Genomic DNA, 23,323 nt, shown 5'->3' with positions numbered 1-23,323 from the left:
GTCACAGTGGTTTCCATTTCGCGACCGATCGGAACTTATTTTCCGAATAGCCCTCGTAATTTTATGCTCCTAACACGGTTTTCTGGCTCTTGAATTTCAGTATTCTTGACTTCCGCAAGGCGTTCGATACAGTTCCCCACAGTTGTTTAATGAGCAAAGTAAGAGCATATGGACTATCAGATCAATTGTGTGATTGGATTGAAGAGTTCCTAGATAACAGAACGCAGCATGTCATTCTCAATGGAGAAAAGTCTTCCGAAGTAAGAGTGATTTCAGGTGTGCCACAGGGGAGTGTCGTAGGACCGTTGCTATTCACAATATACATAAATGACCTTCTGGATGACATCGGACGTTCACTGAGGCTTTTTGCAGATGATGCTGTGGTGTATCGAGAGGTTGTAACAATGGAAAATTGTACTGAAATGCAGAAGGATCTGCAGCGAATTGACGCATGGTGCATCGAATGGCAACTGAATCTCAATGTAGACAAGTGTAATGTGCTGCGAATACATAGAAAGAAAGATCCCTTATCATTTAGCTACAAAATAGCAGGTCAGCAACTGGAAGCAGTTAATTCCATAAATTATCTGGGAGTAGGCATCAGGAGTGATTTAAAATGGAATGATCATATAAAGTTGATCGTCGGTAAAGCAGATGCCAGACTGACATTCATTGGAAGAATCCTAAGGAAATGCAATCCGAAAACAAAGGAAGTAGGTTACAGTACGCTTGTTCGCCCACTGCTTGAATACTGCTCAACAGTGTGGGATCCGTACCAGATTGGATTGATAGAAGAGATAGAGAAGATCCAACGGAGAGCAGCGCGCTTCGTTACAGGATCATTTAGTAATCGCGAAAGCGTTACGGAGATGATAGATAAACTCCAGTGGAAGACTCTTCAGGAGTATATATCGCGAAGAGACCACGAGGATAAAATCAGAGAGATTAGAGCCCACACAGAAGCATACCGACAATCCTCCTTTCCACGAACAATACGAGACTGGAATAGAAGGGAGAACCGATAGAGGTACTCAAGGTACCCTCCGCCACACACCGTCAGGTGGCTTGCGGAGTATGGATGTAGATGTAGATGTATATGTAAAACAGAACATGAATTTGAAATATTTTCAAAGCCCGCTAAAACACTCCATTCGAATCGCGTGGTGCCTGTGGCGTCACTGGCTAGCTCGCCGTTCCTACTGTCATAATGTTAATTCACAGTGACGTCTTGTTTTGAAACTTAGGTCTCGAAGAACGGGTTAAAAATGGTGAGTAGTGCCATACTGTACAAATACATCTATGAAAACTCCTGAAAAGTTATTTTTGAGTGTTCCAGAGAATGAGAAGGTGCATAAAAATGAGGTTCCACTCTACAGGCAAATTGCCACAACGTCGAAGCACAAGCTGACTAACTTAATTAAAAATGTGTTGCATTGCGAATTCTTTCCGATATATGACACCGAGCGAGGTGGCACAGTGGTTAGCCCACTGGACTTGCATTCAGGAAAACGGTTCAAACCCACGTCCACTCATCCTGATTTAGGTTTTCCGTCCTTCCCTAATCTGATGGGACCGATAACCCCCCTGTTTAGTCCCCTGCCCAGAATCGACCAACCAACCAAGGTATGCTCTCCCACTCGTTACAGCGAAGGCTAGTGTCATTCAACGAAATTAAAATCCTAGTGAAAAGTGTCGTATTACCGAACAATACCCTCAACTGTTCGGTTGCTCACTTGTCAAAGCGTAAACTCGCAATAATTCCTAGAACTACAAACTCTGCTACAACACTTGAAGAAGTACGTCAGCCAGACTGGCATTTCTTTCCTGGAACAAATAACGACAGCAGCACTTGGATTATCGGCTAGTTCTAATATTTTGCAATTACCAATAAACATGCGAGTATAGACGAGTACCCGCAGTATATAATGGAAGAGTACCATAGTCTTAAAAAGAGTCGGAAATACAAAGCTTGGTTTCAAAATTTCTTACTTCACACTTTGCCGTAATGAAGGGGTAATTTTTGCTTCGTGCACAACACTACAGCGAGTCGCTACTAAGTTTGCATCATTTTAATTAAGTTGCCAATTTTTTTGTTACGAAAAGAAGATTTATTTAGTTTAAAAAATAAATTAAAAAAAAGCGTTGGCGTAATGGTTACCTGCACCTTCCCGGTGAACAAGAGATCCCGGCTGGAATTAAAAAAAAATAAATAAATAAATAAATAAATAAATAAAAAATTTGTTAGGGTGAAAGTGGCGGTGGCACTAGATTTGTTTTTATTTTTAGGTTAGATAGGATTTGGGCGGTGGTATTAAAAACGGAAAAAGGCATTGAATCGCTAGATTTAAGAATTGATGTCCATAGATCGCTGGTTCGAATCTAAGCCGAAGCCGCGCGGGGTTGGCGCGCGATCTGGGACGTCTTGTCACGGTTCTCGCGGCTCCCCCCGTCGGAGGTTCGAGTCCTCCCTAGGGCATGGGTGTGTGTGTTGTCCTTAGCGTATGTTAGTTTAAGTTAGCTTAAGTAGTGTGTAAGCTTAGGGACCGATGACCTCAGCAATTTGGTTCCATTAGACCTTACCACAAATTTTCAAATTTTTTTCTAACCTGAAAGAATATTTCTACTTATTTATAAAACGACTCGACAGTCCTCTCATATGAAAACCAAATCACAATTACAAAACATCATACCGATCACAAACAGAATATCATTATTTTTCTTGTTGTCTACATGCGCATACATTTTAATGGCTGTTCACACACGTCACGTTCAAAATGCTAATGTGACCACACGCTTTTTACTTTATTAGAAACAATGTTTTTAGATTCGTAGTGTCCAACTATGATCTTTACTGTTTAAGATTATGCAATTCCATTATCTTACATAAAGATGCGGCAAGTCTGCTTCAGACACTAGCGCTAGTTTACACCCACAAACATCACAGCCCTTAAGTACGTGTCACTTGTACGTCGCACACGCTTTATATCTTCACTACTAGCAATACTTTCCAAAAAAATGAATTGTTTCTTCGCAAAGTAAGTAGATTTATCCCGTGTTGTCCATTTCTCAGCTATGGCTGCAATACAACTCACAATCGAAACAACTGCTACAATCAGCTCTTGCTAACGCTATTTTATTATTTAGTGTAAAAATTTTGAAAAATATGCTACTTTTGGAGGATTCGAGCATGTGACCTCCACTTCTGGAGTCGAAAACGCTATCCGTTGCACTACCAAAAGCCTGCTAAATGCATTATTTCTGCTGAGTTTCTTATAGAGAGAAAATCAGCACTACGTTTTGCCAAGAATAATTTTATTGTGCTTTGGGTCGTAGTTCATCACTGGCAGTCGACAATCTAGTTATAATATACGGACCCGTTTGTAAAACTTCTACAGTTCCCTCGTTTTGAGAGAGGTTAATGAAGTTGCAGGGAGCAGGGTAAAGAATGTCCGTCGTTGCACATATGGCTCTGAGCACTATGGGACTTAACTTCTGAGGTCATCAGTGCCCTAGAACTTAGAACTACTTAAATGTAACTAACCTAAGCACTTCACACACATCCATGCCCGAAGCAGGATTCGAACCTGCGACCGTAATGGTCGCGCGGTTCCAGACTGTAGCGCCTAGAACCGCTCGGCCACGCCGGCCGGCCGTTGCACGTATACTCGGACTAGATGGGTGGCGCATAAGTACATCAACTTTCGCAAGGCTTCCACTATAAGCGTTCACAAAATTCCTGTCTATTGTTACTCAAAAGCTGTAGTTGCGTTTTTCATCATTAAATAGCTAAACCGTTTGCAATAAAAGTAGGTAAAAATCTCGTAACTTCGGCTATCGCTCCTGCAACACAGGCATAGCTTCGTCTTAGTCCTATACTGTTACGTCACCAGGACATCAGCCGGTAACAGAGCGTTTTCAATCACGTGACCAGATCTTGATATTTAATGATTTTTAAGCTTTAATTACATAAAAACAGAAATTTTGTGAGAATATGGACCGTAATTGCTATTTCAATGTTATAATTATTCAGAATAACAACAATCAGAACCATATTTTTAACAAAGGAAAATTGCCTATTATAATCGGTTCTTTATCTACTTTTACATCTACATCGACACTCAGCAAATCACATTTAAGTGTCTGGCAGAGGGTTCATCGAACCATCTTCACAATTTTCTATTGTTCCAATCTCGTATAGCGCGCGCAAAGAACGAACACCTATATTTTTTCATACGAGCTCTGATTTCCCTTATTTTATCATAGTCATCGTTTCTCCCTATGCAGGTCGACGTTAACAAAATATTTTCACATTCGGACGAGAAAGTTGGTGATTGGAATTTCTTGAGAACATTGCTCCGCAACGGAAAACGCCTTTGTTTTAATGACTTCCATTACAAATCCTGTATCATTTCAGTGACACTCTCCCCCCTATATGGCGATTATACAAAACGTGCTGCCCTTCTTTGAACTTTTGCGGTGTACTCCATCAATCGTATCTGGTAAGGTTCCCTTACCGTGCAGCAGTATTCTAAAAGAGAACGGACAAACGTAGTGTAGGCAGTCCCCTCAGTAAATCTGTTACATTTTCTATATGTCCCGCCAATAAAACGCACTTTGGTTAGCCTTCCCCATAATATTTTCTATTTATTCCTTCCAATTTAAGTCAAATTTTCCGCGTGCACGTATTAATATTATGTTTTCTTTAGACATCAACAACTATGTGTACAGAGGGGGTAAGGCTCGATTTACAACAATTGCCGCAAACGTAACGTCACTCTGACATCACACGCAATATCGATGATCGTATGATCGGTTGTCACAGCATTCGATACGGGCCTCTCACAAGATTTCATGTGCGCGTCCCAGAGATCTATAAAAACACGTCATTTTTGGAATGATTTTTTGTAGTTATTGCTATAATAAAATTACATGTAACGACTTATCGACGGTTGATGCCTTTATATAGGAGTGCTCTTTAAGGAGTGAGCTGTAATCGTCAATAATTTACAAATGAAGAACGAAACACATTTGTGTTTCATAATCTGCAGTATGTCCTTCTAATGTAACGAAGCACTCAAAATTTATCACAGACATATCACCATTCTCATTAAATGTCACTTAATAGCGCATCAACGATACAAGCCTCCACGATAGAATATGATGACCAAGACCAGAGCTAAATATCCCATGGTTAAGCGCTAGTGTACTGAATAACATGTGGTTTCTGGTTCGCACCGCGTCACATTCAAGCTTTTTGAAGTTAGCATTGTTAACACGTACTGTTACTTTCTTGTGAACGTAACACATGCATCTGCAATATTCGCTGTCATTTACATTCAGTCTGATGTGAGAACAGAGGATCAAATAAATGTTTAGCGAATTTTGAGTGTGTGGTTAAGCAGGAACGTAAGAAGACAGCTTAAATTGCTTCAATAATATTACCAGTCTTCATTGTCACAAACTCGACAGCAGATTGAACGGTCGTCGATTTTCCGCGTGACGTCAGAATGACGTGACGTTTGCGGGAATCCTCGTGAAAAGAGCAAGACCCGCACAGAGTCCACATAAAGAACATTTAAAGCTTGGATAAGAAAAATCTAACTCCGACCTACAATACCGCTCTACAGAATTGGCTAATTACTGCCAGTAAGGTCAGCCTACATTGACAAATGCGAGTTTCGGTTACGAAATTGAGATTTATTTAACAAACAGTGACAAAGAGGTCGTTAAGGTCAACAGATACAGAGTTCAGCCGATGCTTCCCTTTTTGAAAAGTTGTACGGCTAACGCAGCTATAACGCTATGACTGCTATATACAACCCGCCCTAATTCCTGAACAGAGCGCCGCTTTTATCCCGAAACTATTTCCCTGTTAGTCTCTCTGTGACGACAGCGAAAATTTAATATTTCTGACAAATGTACGGGTGCTTTTAACCCAGTGCTCGCGTTCCGTAACGCCAAAAACACAATCCCAGCAAATTTCGTTTGTTTCTCGCTTTATAACAGAGATCAGATCTATCGAGCAATATTCATTACTTACATACTTTCTGTGAGTTAGATGTGTTTCAGGTATAGCCCCGATAAATTTTTCCGAGTTTTCGGCGTTATCTGGTGTTCGCTAGCACACATATTTCTTTTTTAATCGATACTTACGCAACTAGTAGGCCACTGGAAAATAGCGAACTTCATTCCAGATTTCAAGAACGCTGGTCGTAGAGATTTTGATAATTATTGCCCTACACTTATAGATCCTGCCAATCTCTAGAGTTACGGAACATGTTTTACGTTCAAGCACGAGGTTTCAGGAGAAGGACAAACCTCTTGTTAAAAATGAATGTGAATTCCACAAGCAGAGATTTTGGGAAGTCAAGTCCGTCTGTTTGTCGCTAAGATCCATAGCTCCATAGTAGACATGCTGATATTTTTAAAAAATATCGAGACCCCAATTTATAGATATATGAAAAAATGTAATTATCTGCCCTCGATATATCTAAAAAGGATAGATATATCAACGGAATTAATATCGACGTAGCGGCCTATAAAAATATCGGCTGCACATTGTAAATACACTGAAGAGCCGAATAAACTGGTACACCTGCCTAATATCGTGTAGGGCCCCCGCGAGCATGTTGAAGTGCCGCAACACGACGTGGCAAGGACTCGACTAATGTCTGAAGTAGTGCTGGAGGGAATCGACACCGTTAATCCTGCAAGGCTGTCCATAAATCCGTAAGAGTACAAGCGGGTGGAGATCTCTCCTGAACAGCACATGGCAAGGCATCCCAGATATGCTCAATAATGTTCATGTCTGGGGAGTTTGGTGGCCAGCGGCGGTGTTTAAATTGAGGACAACGTTCCTGGATCCACTCTATAGCAATTCTGGACGTTTAACGTGTCAGATTCTTCTGCTTGAATCGCTCAAGTCCGCCGGAATGCACAATGGCTACGAATGGATCCAGATGTTCAGACAGGAGGGTTACGTACGTGTCACCTGTAAGAGCCGTATCTAGAAGTGAGAGGAGTCCCGTATCACTCCAAATGCACACGCCCCAAACCATTACAGAGACCCCAGCAGTTGAAACAGTCCAGTGCTGGCACGCAGAGTCCGCAGATTCATGTGGTTCTCTCCATACCCATACTCTTCCATCCGCCCGATACAATTTGGACATTTCAATGCCGGTGTTGACGGTCCCCTGCCGACCGCTGGTGGCCGAGCGGTTCTGGCGCTACAGTCTGGAACCGCGCGACCGCTACGGTCGCAGGTTCGAATCCTGCCTCGGGCATGGATGTGTGTGATGTCCTTAGGTTAGTTAGGTTTAAGTAGTTCTAAGTTCTAGGGGACTTATGACCTCAGCAGTTGAGTCCCATAGTGCTCACAGCCATTTGAACCATTTTGTTGACGGTCCCAGGCAAGGCATACAGCTTTGGGTCCTGCAGCCATCAAGGGTTCACGAGTGGGCCTTCGGCTCCGAGCTCCGAAAGCCCATATGGTTCACACGGTGACACTTGTTGATAGCCCAGCATTATAATCTGCAGTACTTTGCCGGAGGGCTACATTTCAGTCATGCTGAAAGATTCTCTTCAGTAGTCTTTGGTCCCATTCTTACATGATCTTCTTCCGGCTCCAGCGATGTTGGAGATTTGATGCTTTACCACTTTTCCGGAGGGTTAAATTTCAGTCATGCTGAAAGATTCTCTTCAGTAGTCTTTGGTCCCATTCTTACATGATCTTCTTCCGGCTCCAGCGATGTTGGAGATTTGATGCTTTACCACTTTGTCGGAGGGTTACATTTCAGTCATGCTGAAAGATTCTCTTCAGTAGTCTTTGGTCCCATTCTTACATGATCTTCGTCCGTCACCAGCGATGTTGGAGATTTGATGCTTTACCACTTTGCCGGAGGGTTACATTTCAGTCATGCTGAAAGATTCTCTTCAGTAGTCTTTGGTCCCATTCTTACATGATCTTCTTCCGGCTCCAGCGATGTTGGAGATTTGATGCTTTACCACTTTGCCGGAGGGTTACATTTCAGTCATGCTGAAAGATTCTCTTCAGTAGTCTTTGGTCCCATTCTTACATGATCTTCTTCCGGCTCCAGCGATGTTGGAGATTTGATACTTTACCACTTTGCCGGAGGGTTACATTTCAGTCATGCTGAAAGATTCTCTTCAGTAGTCTTTGGTCCCATTCTTACATGATCTTCTTCCGGCTCCAGCGATGTTGGAGATTTGATTCTTTACCACTTTGCCGGAGGGTTACATTTCAGTCATGCTGAAAGATTCTCTTCAGTAGTCTTTGGTCCCATTCTTACATGATCTTCTTCCGGCTCCAGCGATGTTGGAGATTTGATGCTTTACCACTTTGCCGGAGGGTTACATTTCAGTCATGCTGAAAGATTCTCTTCAGTAGTCTTTGGTCCCATTCTTACATGATCTTCTTCCGGCTCCAGCGATGTTGAAGATTTGATGCTTTACCACTTTGCCGGAGGGTTACATTTCAGTCATGCTGAAAGATTCTCTTCAGTAGTCTTTGGTCCCATTCTTACATGATCTTCTTCCGGCTCCAGCGATGTTGGAGATTTGATGCTTTACCACTTTGCCGGAGGGTTACATTTCAGTCATGCTGAAAGATTCTCTTCAGTAGTCTTTGGTCCCATTCTTACATGATCTTCTTTCGGCTCCAGCGATGTTGGAGATTTGATGCTTTACCACGGTCCTGATATTCGCATTATACCTGTGAAGTGGTCGTACAGGAAAATTCCACATCATGGCTACCTCGGAGATGCTGTGTCCCATCGCAAATGCGCCGTCTATAACTCCACGTTCAAACTCACCCAAATTTTAAATAACCTCCCGTTGTAGCAGCAGTAACTGATCTAACAACTGTGCTATACAGTTGTTGTCTTACATAGGCGTTGCCGTCTGCATCGCCGTATTCTACCTATTTACATAGCTCTGTATTTGAGTACGTGAACTGTATGATCGGAAGTATGCGGACACCTGGCTGAAGATGACTTACAAGTTCGTGGTGCCCTCTAACGGTAATACTGGAATTCACTATGGTGATGGCCCACCCTTAGCCTTGATGATAGCTTCCACTCTGGCAAGCATACGTTCAATCAGGTGCTGGAAGATTTATTGGGGAATGGCATCCCATTCTTCATGGAGTGCTGCAGTGAGGAGAGGAATCGATGTCGGGCTGTGAGGCCTGGCACGAAAACGTCGTTCCAAAACATCCCAAAGGAGTTCTATAGGATTCAGATCAGGACTCTGTGCAGGCCAGTCCATTACGAGGATGTTGTTGTCATGTAAACCACTCCGCCACAGGTCGTGCATTATTAACAGGTGCTCGATTGTGTTGAAAGATGCAATCGCCATCCCCGAATCGCTCTTCACCACTGGGGAGCAACAAGGTGCTTAAAACATCAATGTAGGTCTGTGCTGTGACAGTGGCACGCAAAACAACAAGGGGTGCGAGCCCCCTCTATAAAAAACACGACCACGCCACACCCTAACACCACCGCCTCCGAATTTAGTGTTGGCACTACACACACTGGCAGATGACGTTCACTAGGCATTCGCCATATCCACACGATGCCATTGGATCGCCACATTGTGCTCCGAAAGCCCATATCGATAATGTTCCTTGAATGTTTTGCGCGCTAACGCTTGTTGATGGTCCAGCATTGAAATCTGCAGCAATTTGTGGAACGGCTGCACTTCTCACGTTCAACGGTTCTCTTCAGTCGTCGTTGGTCCCGTTGTTGCAGAATCCTTTTGCAGCTTCAGCGATGTCGGAAATTTGTTGTTCAGCAGATTCCTGATATTGTCGGTACGCTCGAGAAATGGTTGTCTGGGAAAATCCCACTTCATCGTCACCTCGGAGATGCTGTGTCCCATCGCTCGTCGCCGACTTTAACAGCACGTTCAAGCTCATTTAAATGGCGATAACCTGCCATTGTAGCTGCAGTAACCGATCTAACAACTGCGCCAGACACTTGTCGTCTTATACAGGCGTTTCCGTTCACAGCGCTGTATTCTGCCTGTTTACATATGTGTGTTTGAATACACACGCCTGTTCCAGTTTCTTTAGTGGTTCAGAGTATTTTCGAGAAAGATAGCAGTAGCGATATGGGTCAATAAATTTGTAAGCGGCGCTGTGTGGCAGTGCTGGACTCAGGACGTGACGTTTCGGTTGTTCCAGGCCAGGCGGTGATCCCAGTGCTGGTGCCTCTGGACGCGCCGCCATCCTGCGTTCTCCAGGCAGTGGTGGGGGGCAGCGTGCAGACGTCTTCGCGGCTGACGCTGGCGGGGCCCCTGCGGCACGCCATCCTGCGGCCAGACCGGACCTCCTACTCCCCGGGGGACACAGGTGAGGCGCCACCCACACAGTCAGCAGGTTACAAGTCTCCACAGGGTGCAGTCGGCCAATGGTGATCATGTGTAGACTACCTGTCCCCCTCCACATCATTTAAAGAGGGATGTACCACTGTGCAAGGAAGAATTTTTAAGGAAGTACAGCTGGAGAATACCCTAGAAGCTATCTCAACAGATGACCAATGGCCTTCCATAGTGGTGACACCAGTTCCCAGCTGATCACCAACGTGAAGCAGTGTCTGGTTGGGCTAGCACTTGGATGGGTGAATATCCAATCTGGCGAGGACTGTTGGCAAGTGGAGTGCTCTCAGCCCTTGTGAGGCAGTTGAGGAGGGTAGTGCATGGAAGTGTGGTCTGTCCAGCCCATGGTGATTATGTGTAGGCTACCTGTCCCCATCCACATCATTTAAAGATGAATAGAGATTTTCACCACAGTGCAAAGAAGAAATTTTTAGTAGGTACAGTTGGAGAATACCCTAGAAGCTATCTCAACCGATGGCTAACGGCCTTCTGTAGTGGTGACACCGGTTCCCATCTCATTACCAAAGTTAAGCATTGTCTGGTTGGGCTAGCACTTGGATGGGTGACCATCCAGTCTGGCGAGGACTGTTGGCAACCAGAGTGCGATCAGTCCTTGTGAGGCAATTGAGGAGGGTAGTGCAAGGAAGTGTGGTCTGTCTGGCCCATGGTGATTATGTGTAGGCTATCTGTCCCCATCAACATCATTTAAATAGGTATAGAGATTTGCACTGCAGTGCAAGGAAGAACTTTTGAGGAGGTGCAGTTGGAGAATACCCTAGAAGCTATCTCAACCGATGGCTAACGGTCTTCCATATTGATGACACTGTTTCCCATCTGATCACCAAAGTAAAGCACTGTTGGGCTGGGCTAGCACTTGGATAGGTGACCATCCAATCTGGCGAGGACTGTTGGCAAGTGGAGTGCACTCAGCCCTTGTGAGGCAGTTGAGGAGAGTAGTGCACGGAATTGTGGTCCGTCTGGCACATGGTGATTATGTGTAGGCTATCTGTCCCCATCCATATCATTTAAATAGGGATAGACATTTGCACTGCAGTGCAAGGAAGAACTTTTGAGGAGGTGCAGTTGGAGGATACCCTAGAAGATATCTCAAGCGATGGCTAACGGCCTTCTGTAGTGGTGACACCAGTTCCCGTCTGATCACCAACGTAAAGCAGTGTCTGGTTGGGCTAGCACTTGGATGGGTGACCATACAGTCTGGCGAGCACTATTGGCAAGCGGAATGCACTCAGCCCTTGTGAGGCAATTGAGGAGGGTAGTGTAAGGAAGTGTGGTCTGTCCAGCCCATGGTGATTATGTGTAGGCTACCTGTCCCCCTCCACAAAATTTAAAGATGGATAGAGATTTTCACCACAGTGCAAAGAAGAAATTCTGAGTAGGTACAGTTGGAGAATACCCTAGAAGCTATCTCAACCGATGGCTAACGGTCTTCCATATTGATGACACTGTTTCCCATCTGATCACCAAAGTAAAGCACTGTTGGGCTGGGCTAGCACTTGGATAGGTGACCATCCAATCTGGCGAGGACTGTTGGCAAGTGGAGTGCACTCAGCCCTTGTGAGGCAGTTGAGGAGAGTAGTGCACGGAATTGTGGTCCGTCTGGCACATGGTGATTATGTGTAGGCTATCTGTCCCCATCCATATCATTTAAATAGGGATAGACATTTGCACTGCAGTGCAAGGAAGAACTTTTGAGGAGGTGCAGTTGGAGAATACCCTAGAAGATATCTCAAGCGATGGCTAACGGCCTTCTGTAGTGGTGACACCAGTTCCCATCTGATCACCAACGTAAAGCAGTGTCTGGTTGGGCTAGCACTTGGATGGGTGACCATACAGTCTGGCGAGCACTATTGGCAAGCGGAATGCACTCAGCCCTTGTGAGGCAATTGAGGAGGGTAGTGTAAGGAAGTGTGGTCTGTCCAGCCCATGGTGATTATGTGTAGGCTACCTGTCCCCCTCCATATCATTTAAAAGATGGATAGAGATTTTCACCACAGTGCAAAAAAGAAATTTTTAGTAGGTACAGTTGGAGAATACCCTAGAAGCTATCTCAACCGATGGCTAACGACCTTCTGTAGTGGTGACACCGGTTCCCATCTCATTACCAAAGTTAAGCATTGTCTGGTTGGGCTAGCACTTGGATGGGTGACCATCCAGTCTGGCGACGACTGTTGGCAAGCAGAGTGTGATCAGTCCTTGTGAGGCAATTGAGGAGGGTAGTGCAAGGAAGTGTGGTCTGTCCAGCCCATGGTGATTATGTGTAGGCTACCTGTCCCCCTCCACATCATTTAAAGATGGATAGAGATTTTCACCACAGTGCAAATAAGAAATTTTTAGTAGGTACAGTTGGAGAATACCCTAGGAGATATCTCAACCAATGGCCAATGGCCTTCCATAATGCTGACACCGGTTCCCATATGATCACCAAAGTTAAACACTGTGGGACTGGGCTAGCAGTTGGGTGGGTGACAATCCGGTCTGGCGAGCACTATTGGCAAGCAGAGTGCACTCAGCCCTTGTGAGGCAATTGAGGGTAGTACAAGGAAGTGTGGTCCATCCGGCCCATGGTGATTATGTGTAGGCTACCTGTCCCCCTCCACATCATTTAAAGAGGGATAGAGATTTGCACCACAGTGCAAGGAAAAACGATTGAGCAGGTACAGTTGGAGAGTACCCTAGAAGCTATCTCAACAGATGGCCAACAGCCTTCCGTAGTGGTGACGCTGGTTCTCATCTGATGACCAAAGTTAAGCACTGTCGGCCTGGGCTAGCACTTGGATGGGTGACCATCTGGTCAGAGGATCACTCGAGCACTATTGGCAAGCAGAGTGCACTCAGCCCTTGTGAGGCAAATTGAGGAGCTACTCGATCGAGAAGTAGTGACTCTGCTCTCGTAAAGTGACATACAGTCGGGAGAGCGGTCTGCTGACCACATGCCTCTCCATAGCTGCATCCAGTGACGCCTGTAGGCTGAGGGTGACACGGCGGGCGGTCGGTGCTGTTGAGCCTTCATGGCCCCTTCATTCATGAAGATGCAAAGCTAGTACTTTTTGCTGCTGCTACAAGAAAAGTAATCACACCCAGCAAGCAAGAATCAGCTGAGGAAATCGCAAATACTGTCTTTCAGAAAATTATTAAGTGGTTCTCTACAAACGGACTCTCCTTACATTTTGACAAAACACAGTTTATACAATTCTGTACAATAGATAACATAACACCATTGATAAATATAGACTATGAACAGAAGTCTGTTGCTAAGGCAGAATATTCAAAATTTCTGGGTGTGTGCATTGATGAGAAACTGAATTCGAAGAAACACATCTGTGATCAGCTGATATGGTTAGGTTCAGCCACTTCTGCTATTAGGGTTATTGATAATATTGGTGATAAACATATCAGTAATTTAGCCTCTATGCCCATTTTCATTCACTGCTTTCATAGGGCTTCATATTTTGGGGCAATTCGTCATTAATAGAGAAAGTATTCATTGCACAAAAATGTGTAATCAGAATAATAGCTGGAGCCCACCCAAGATCACTTTGCAGACATTTATTTAAGAAACTCGGGATATTCACAGTACCTTCGCAACACGTATACTCACTTATGAAATTTGTCATTAATAAACCATCCCAATTCAAAAATAACAGCTAAGTGCATAGCTGCAACACTAGAAGAAAGGATGATATTCACTACTCTGGATGAAATCTCACTCTGGCTCAGAAAGGGATGAATTATGGAGTCACAAAATCTTTGGTCATTTGCCAAATAGTATCAAAAGTCAGACAGATTGCCAACCATCACTTAAAAGCAAATTAAGAGAGTTTCTGAATGACACCTCTTTCTACTCAATAGATGAATTCTTAGATATCAATAAGTAACTGTAAAAAAAAGTATATATTTTGTGTAAAGAAAACTTATGTTGAAGAGACACGTTCCGCAGGCCGGAGTGGCTAAGCGGTTCTAGGCGCTTCAGTCTGGAACCGAGCGACCGCTACGGTCGCAGCTTCGAATCCTGCCTCGGGCATGGATGTATGTGTGTTCTTAGGTTAGTTATGTTTAAGTAGTTCTAAGTTCTAGGGGACTGATGACCTCAGATGTTAAGCCCCATTTGAACCATTGACACGTTCCACATCATTTCGAAATGCCGTATTCATGATCTATGGAACAAGGATTAATGTATGTCTCAACACATTATGATTCCAACTCTCTCAATCCAAATGGCACATCCCATTGAAACGAAAGTTTGCACTTTCGACCTATACACAAATACCTGACAAACAGAAAGCTGCATATTAACTGGAATGGGTCTATCACTGAGCCCACAGACCAGGCAACATACCTCGAAGTGACAATTGCCAGATGCCCCACGTACATACGTCACTGCAAAAAATCGTGAAATAAGGTAACCACAAGGAACAATATCCTCAGAAAACTAATTGGCAATAAGGGGGGCGCCAAATATAGTGTTTATAGCCACCAGTTTAGCACTTTGCTTTTTTGCAACTGAGTACGTGTCCGGTATAGATCGGCACGTGCTGAGACGGTCGACATAAGCCTTAATTAAACCTGTAGGATGCATGAAGCGCACTTCACTGGAAAATCTCTACCATGCTTCAGGTTTCTGGAGTCCCAAGTCGCATACGGTAGCTCAAGAACATAACAAGCAGTTCAAAAAGACACTGGATGGGGGCCATATATTATGTATGTGAAGACAGTAACTGTTCTCGAAAGAACAGAATACTGTTGTTGACCGTGCAGCTTTTCCCTGGAATAAATAATGACTAACTGAAACCCTCAGCTGCCGACAGGTGTTGTTGATATACCTCGATGTGGACAGTTGAAAATGTGTGCCCCGACCGGGACTCGAACCCGGGACCTCCTGCTTACATGGCAGACGCTCTATCCATCTGAGCCACCGAGGACACAGATGAATAGCGCGACTGCAGGGACTTATCCCTTGCACGCTTCCCGTGAGACTCACATTCCCAACTGTCCACAATTCTACATATGTATTGTACCTTATAGACATTTGCCCATCCACTCATTACTCGCGCGCGCTTTGGCGATTCCCGTAAGATATATCTTCTGGTAAACCTTGCGGGATGTAAGGTCGTGGTCCATGAAACTCTTCAGCTCCTAACGTTTCGTCCAGTGCTTCGCTGGACATCTTCAGAGGGGTGTTTCTCCTCCGGTGAGTCTTGCCGGAGGAGAAACACCCCTCTGAAGATGTCCAGCGAAGCACTGGACGAAACGTTAGGAGCTGAAGAGTTTCATGGACCACGACCTTACATCCCGCAAGGTTTACCAGAAGATATGTCATCCGGTCGTGAAAGCCTTCATACTATGATTCCCGTAAGAGTTTGGGCACCCTGTGCGCGAGTAATGAGTGGTTGGGCAAATGTCTATAAGGTACATTACATACACTCCTGGAAATTGAAATAAGAACACCGTGAATTCATTGTCCCAGGAAGGGGAAACTTTATTGACACATTCCTGGGGTCAGATACATCACATGATCACACTGACAGAACCACACGCACATAGACACAGGCAACAGAGCATGCACAATGTCGGCACTAGTACAGTGTATATCCACCTTTCGCAGCAATGCAGGCTGCTATTCTCCCATGGAGACGATCGTAGAGATGCTGGATGTAGTCCTGTGGAACGGCTTGCCATGCCATTTCCACCTGGCGCCTCAGTTGGACCAGCGTTCGTGCTGGACGTGCAGACCGCGTGAGACGACGCTTCATCCAGTCCCAAACATGCTCAATGGGGGACAGATCCGGAGATCTTGCTGGCCAGGGTAGTTGACGTACACCTTCTAGAGCACGTTGGGTGGCACGGGATACATGCGGACGTGCATTGTCCTGTTGGAACAGCAAGTTCCCTTGCCGGTCTAGGAATGGTAGAACGATGGGTTCGATGACGGTTTGGATGTACCGTGCACTATTCAGTGTCCCCTCGACGATCACCAGTGGTGTACGACCAGTGTAGGAGATCGCTCCCCACACCATGATGCCTCGGTCGTATGCAGTCCTGATTGTGGCGCTCACCTGCACGGCGCCAAACACGCATACGACCATCATTGGCACCAAGCCAGAAGCGACTCTCATCGCTGAAGACGACACGTCTCCATTCGTCCCTCCATTCACGCCTGTCGCGACACCACTGGAGGCGGGCTGCACGATGTTGGGGCGTGAGCGGAAGACGGCCTAACGGTGTGCGGGACCGTAGCCCAGCTTCATGGAGACGGTTGCGAATGGTCCTCGCCGATACCCCAGTAGCAACAGTGTCCCTAATTTGCTGGGAAGTGGCGGTGCGGTCCCCTACGGCACTGCGTAGGATCCTACGGTCTTGGCGTGCATCCGTGCGTCGCTGCGGTCCGGTCCCAGGTCGACGGGCACATGCACCTTCCGCCGACCACTGGCGACAACATCGATGTACTGTGGAGACCTCACGCCCCACGTGTTGAGCAATTCGGCGGTACGTCCACCCGGCCTCCCGCATGCCCACTATACGCCCTCGCTCAAAGTCCGTCAACTGCACATACGGTTCACGTCCACGCTGTCGCGGCATGCTACCAGTGTTAAAGACTGCGATGGAGCTCCGTATGCCACGGCAAACTGGCTGACACTGACGGCGGCGGTGCACAAATGCTGCGCAGCTGGCGCCATTCGACGGCCAACACCGCGGTTCCTGGTGTGTCCGCTGTGCCGTGCTTGTGATCATTGCTTGTACAGCCCTCTCGCAGTGTCCGGAGCAAGTATGGTGGGTCTGACACACCGGTGTCAATGTGTTCTTTTTTCCATTTCCAGGAGTGTATGTAGGATTGTGGACAGTTGGGAATGTGTGTCTCACGGGAAGCGTGCAAGGGTTAAGTCCCTGCAGTCGCGCTATTCATCTGTGTCCTCGGTGGCTCAGATGGATAGAGCGTCTGCCATGTAAGCAGGAGGTCCCGGGTCCGAGTCCCGGTCGGGGCACACATTTTCAACTGTCCACATCGAGGTATATCAACAACACCTGTCGGCAGCTGATGGTTTCAGTTAGTCATCATTTATGCCATACATTATACCATAGCTTTTATGGATTAAAAAGATTAAAATCAAGATATGGGTTCCTCAGTTACAATTTGCATGAAGCCCGTGATGGCTACTATGTTTCAGAACATCCACCAAGTGGTGCTGAATTATACTACAAGTCATAGAACATGCTAACCTGTGTCAGAACTGGCAAACCACCTGTAAACATCAGTATAATAAAACTGAGCGTATTAGAACCTGATGACAACTGCTGGAACTGTGGAGAAATACAAAACGCGCAACGTGTTCCGACATGCTGGAATTGGCCTGCACGTTGCTTCCTAGATGACCTCTGGCTAAACAAGCCTGAATCTTTCGACTTTGCCCAGTATTGGGCCAGAAAAATTGCCAGCGTCAGACACGAAAAAGTAAAGTAAGTTAGGTGGGGATGTATGTAAAATTGGTGAGAAACGTTGAAAACAACTTCTGTTTGACGCCAGACACTTCTACAGCTCTTTAGAAATATTGTCTCCAATTTTCTGAGTGTAATTCGTGTTACAAAGCCATCTTGCTTCAAGCAGTGTGCAGTGCCATTACACTTTTCTAAATGACTCTCTCCTCAATTGAGATATTTTATTATTTTCTGCCATCAGAGAAGAATACAGAAGGCTGTGAGCCCATTTGCGATTCGATTAATTACGACTGATGAAAGAAATACACACATCGTGCAACACAAAATGTGAGCAAAAGGTTTAGCCAATTCATTTGGAAGAGACGTCCAAAGACAACGTTTTGCCCACGTACTACTGTTAAAATGTCCTCATATGATGCTTGTCTGGAGTTCAGTGACGGTAGTACTAGAAGAATCAGGACCCATATGAGACTAAGATTTGATGTTGGTTGCTTCACTGAAAACCTGTTGAAGAAGGTAGATAATATGTGTATTGTTAGTTCTTAAATGTCTGTGGTGGACATAGTCAAAAGGGAATGCCAGAAGGATCAGAGTACAACAAAAGGACAAACGTATGGTTATGGGCAACATAGAGGTACTCATTTCTGCTATAAATCCTAACAAAATCTTTTTTCTGATTTTACCTCTATTTTCATTTTTCAGTGTATAAGGAACATTCTCTGTTCAACCATTCCAGATAAAAAGGTGGAAATTGTTACAGACTTTGTACATACTATAACATAACTTCGTGCAGTACAAAATTTTTCAAAGTGCATTGCCGTGAAGTTTATTTAAACTTTCGTTAAATAATAATTGCTGTGTGTCATACATATAAATTTAAAAAAATTGCTGTGACGCTTCTGAGACTGATATGAAGAAAACCGGCACAAAATTTTTTTTATCTAATTAATAAGAATAATTACCACATTTTGAAAGTCATAAGGAAAGTAACCTTTGAGAAAATGTACCTCGTGTGATAGTATATGTCCTAAAACTGTCGAGCTACGTTGTAAGGTTCTAAGCACTATGGGACTTAACATCTGAGGTCATCAGTCCCCTAGACTTAGAAGTACTTAAACCTAACTAACCTAAGTACATCCCGCACATTCATGCCCGAGGCAGGATTCGAACCTGCGACTGTAGCAGCAGCGCTGTTCCGGACTAAAACGCCTAGAACCGCTCGTCCACAGCGGCCAGCCACAAGGATTTGGATTTGACTATACAAATTTAGTTGCTGACTCTCCTGCAATGCCACTTAACTCGGGTCAGTTTCGCATAAACAATTATTACAAATATTTAATGATGATCCCCAAAAATCTGTGATCAGGGAGTGGATATTGAAACACGTTTCACTAGAGAAAAGTCTTGATATCACAATGAGATTTATTTAAATCAAACACGTTCGTCTGAATAGTGATTGAGCACTGCAATATTAAACGAGCATTTCTCTTAAACAAGAAATTCAAGTGAAATCCGAGACTGTACCGCTGGCAATATTCAGCAAGAGTTGCTACTGCTCTCTGAAATTACGTGCAACATAGTGTGTACCGGACGGCAAGAAGACCAGATGTGCATCAGCATAATTATTACGCAGCAGTGGCTGAGCACCGCGGAAATCGATCCGTACTACAGCCTCAGTACAGTTAAGGGGCTCCGGAAAGGCTCAAAATCATGAAAAGTTCAATTTTTACTTTTTTGCGTTTTCTGAATCTGCAGACTATTACCTTTTAATAGATATATACACTCCTGGAAATGGAAAAAAGAACACATTGACACCGGTGTGTCAGACCCACCATACTTGCTCCGGACACTGCGAGAGGGCTGTACAAGCAATGATCACAGGCACGGCACTGCAGACACACCAGGAACCGCGGTGTTGGCCGTCGAATGGCGCTAGCTGCGCAGCATTTGTGCACCGCCGCCGTCAGTGTCAGCCAGTTTGCCGTGGCATACGGAGCTCCATCGCAGTCTTTAACACTGGTAGCATGCCGCGACAGCGTGGACGTGAACCGTATGTGCAGTTGACGGACTTTGAGCGAGGGCGTATAGTGGGCATGCGGGAGGCCGGGTGGACGTACCGCCGAATTGCTCAACACGTGGGGCGTGAGGTCTCCACAGTACATCGATGTTGTCGCCAGTGGTCGGCGGAAGGTGCATGTGCCCGTCGACCTGGGACCGGATCGCAGCGACGCACGGATGCACGCCAAGACCGTAGGATCCTACGCAGTGCCGTAGGGGACCGCACCGCCACTTCCCAGCAAATCAGGGACACTGTTGCTCCTGGGGTATCGGCGAGGACCATTCGCAACCGTCTCCATGAAGCTGGACTACGGTCCCGCACACCGTTAGGCCGTCTTCCGCTCACGCCCCAACATCGTTCAACCCGCCTCCAGTGGTGTCGCGACAGGCGTGAATGGAGGGACGAATGGAGACGTGTCGTCTTCAGCGATGAGAGTCGCTTCTGCCTTGGTGCCAATGATGGTCGTATGCGTGTTTGGCGCCGTGCAGGTGAGCGCCACAATCAGGACTGCATACGACCAAGGCACACAGGGCCAACACCCGGCATCATGGTGTGGGGAGCGATCTCCTACACTGGCCGTACACCACTGGTGATCGTCGAGGCGACACTGAATAGTGCACGGTACATCCAAACCGTCATCGAACCCATCGTTCTACCATTCCTAGACCGGCAAGGGAACTTGCTGTTCCAACAGGACAATGCACGTCCGCATGTATACCGTGCCACCCAACGTGCTCTAGAAGGTGTAAGTCAACTACCCTGGCCAGCAAGATCTCCGGATCTGTCCCCCATTGAGCATGTTTGGGACTGGATGAAGCGTCGTCTCACGCGGTCTGCACGTCCAGCACGAACGCTGGTCCAACTGAGGCGCCAGGTGGAAATGGCATGGCAAGCCGTTCCACAGGACTACATCCAGCATCTCTACGATCGTCTCCATGGGAGAATAGCAGCCTGCATTGCTGCGAAAGGTGGATATACACTGTACTAGTGCCGACATTGTGCATGCTCTGTTGCCTGTGTCTATGTGCGTGTGGTTCTGTCAGTGTGATCATGTGATGTATCTGACCCCAGGAATGTGTCAATAAAGTTTCCCCTTCCTGGGACAATGAATTCACGGTGTTCTTATTTCAATTTCCAGGAGTGTAATTTATTCAATTCCGAAGACTACAACTATTTTTAAATTTTTTTTTGAAATGTGTTCTACATGGGGGTGACCCACTGTGGCGCTGTTAAACTGCTGTCAAATGGTGTTATTATTAACGTCCGTGTTCATCAGGTACATTTTAGTGATGTGAGATAAAGTATGTGTTGTGGCTAACCTGTGATGGTTCAATATATATCGCTGGTGTGATTGTCGATTGTTTCATGTTTATTTACTCTGTCGTTATCTCGAAAATATTCGTAATCAATTCTGTTTCTTGAGTCTCTGTTTTGTTGAAGTATAATAATGAGTAAAAGTAAAGTTATTAGAAATCCTCTGAAGGCTTTTAAGAAAAGGAGAAATGTTGGAAAGCCAAAGGTATGTGTTATTACTGTAAACAATAAAGACGATAACCAAGTGAGTGAACCTAACCTCTCAAGTACACCTGCCTATAGCAGTCAAAGTGGGAATGAAAATACTTCACAGAAGAAGCTTGGTTCAATGAGTGAAAACTATGAATGTTTTATGGGCGAATCGGATGTGAATGAAATATTTGATATGTCGGTTCTCAAAGGAATTTTTTCAAACTATGTAAGATGTATTCATTGTAGTGAAGTTGGTCTGGAACTCTCCATAATAAAGCACGTAGGACTTGCTAGTGAAATACAACTGAAATGTGATAAGTGTTCATACATGACCACCTTTTGGAACAGTGTTGCAGTAACTGCAACTGAAGAAAATGGTAGCAAAATCTACGAACACAACAACGAGCGATGCTTGCTCTAGACAAGGAACGCCTTCGGGCTGCAGACAGGGCTGTAAAGAGTCTAGAAATACAAGCAAGAGTAAACAGGAGGAGGAACAAGAGGAAGCTGGAGGAGGAGTTTGCAGAGGATGAAGATAATCCATCCTATGGACCTAGAATGCACTAAAAAGTTAATCCAATCTTTGTCGCTCGATTCCCAAAACTTTTATTTTCTCATACTAATTACATGTTTTCTAAGGATCTTCCAAACATATTTGTTTCAAACTTTCAGTAAATGTTACACAGTACCTTCTGCATAATTTAACACAGCCTTTTTCCAAAAAACTGTATATTTTTGAATATATAAATAAAAAATTGCAAAAAAAATGTTGTGAATTTTCATTACAATTGAAAAAAAATCATCTTTAATAACTGAACTAAAATTTTGTAAAATCCCTGCGTTAAGTTGTAGCCCATATTCCAATAAATAATCTGTAAAAAGTTCAACTTCCTACCTCAAATACTTTGTGAGGAAAGATGTAATTTATAAGCGTTATTTTAACATTGCAAGTATAGGGCGTTCCGGAGCCCCTTAAGTCTGCTACAGAAGGAGGATTTGAACATATTATTGCAGTGAAGAGCCAAAGAAACTTGTACAACAGCCTTACATTGTGTAGGGCCCCTGCGAGCACGCAGAAATGCCGCAACACGACGTGACAAGCACGCAACTAATGTCTGAAGTAGTGCTGGAGGGAACTAAAACCATGATTCCTCCAGGGCTGTCCATAAATCTGTAAGAGTACGAGCGGGTGGAGATCTCTTCTGAACAGCACTTTGCAAGGCACCCCAGATATGCTCAATAATGTTCATGTCTAGGGAGTTTGGTGACCAGCGGAAGTGATTCAACTCAAAAGAATGTTCCTGGAGATACTTTATAACACTCCTGGACTCGCGGGGTGGGGGGGGGGGGGGGCCGCATTGTCCTGCTGGAATTGCCCAAGTCCGTCGGAATGCACAACGGACATGAATGGATGCGGGGGATCAGACAGGATGTTACGTGTTACCTGTCAGAGTCGTATCTAGACGTATCAGGGGTCCCATATTACTCCAGCTGCAAGCGCCCCACACCATTACAGGGCTCCATCGACTTGAACAGCCCCCTGCTTCAGTGTGATTCCGTGAATCCAGGGGCTGCGCATATTACCACTAGTGTTGACATCGTGCGTGCGGCCGATGGCTGTGTCTGGTGGAGGCCGATTTCTGCGACTTGGCTGTCAGCGCACCGGGTCGATCAGAGGACACTGGAGTGAAGAACACAAGAGAAGCGCGCCTCCGAAATTCTACGTTCTGCTTCCGGAGGTTAGAATGACGCCGAACTACTCGCTCCGATGGTCCTTAAGAGAACTTCCGACCGTTTCGCGCTGCAGCCACCCAAAACTCAAGGCGATGAGTCGCCCAAAAGCCCATAACTGGCGATCCCGTCCCAGCGGCAAACTCCACGACAATGACACCTCGGAAACTTGTGCCCTGA

The 23,323-nt window shown here is 45.3% G+C and overlaps 1 protein-coding gene and 1 non-coding gene across 2 annotated transcripts in view; one reads left to right on the top strand and one right to left on the bottom strand.

Moving 5' to 3' along the window:
• LOC126427975 (C3 and PZP-like alpha-2-macroglobulin domain-containing protein 8) overlaps positions 1–23,323 on the top strand; it is an 829,074-nt gene that overhangs the window by 412,900 nt on the left and 392,851 nt on the right. The window contains exon 4 of the mRNA XM_050089861.1: positions 10,202–10,369. Within this exon, the coding sequence (XP_049945818.1) occupies positions 10,202–10,369 (168 nt within the window). The remainder of the gene's footprint in view (positions 1–10,201; positions 10,370–23,323) is intronic.
• Trnat-ugu (transfer RNA threonine (anticodon UGU)) lies at positions 15,262–15,335 on the bottom strand. Its single transcript has one exon. It is a non-coding gene; the product is annotated as a tRNA-Thr (tRNA).

The sequence above is a fragment of the Schistocerca serialis genome, chromosome 12, assembly GCF_023864345.2.
Source record: "Schistocerca serialis cubense isolate TAMUIC-IGC-003099 chromosome 12, iqSchSeri2.2, whole genome shotgun sequence".
NCBI lineage: Eukaryota > Metazoa > Arthropoda > Insecta > Orthoptera > Acrididae > Schistocerca > Schistocerca serialis.
Note: the sequence above shows the minus strand (reverse complement) of the source record. Positions and strands in the feature narration are given on the sequence as shown.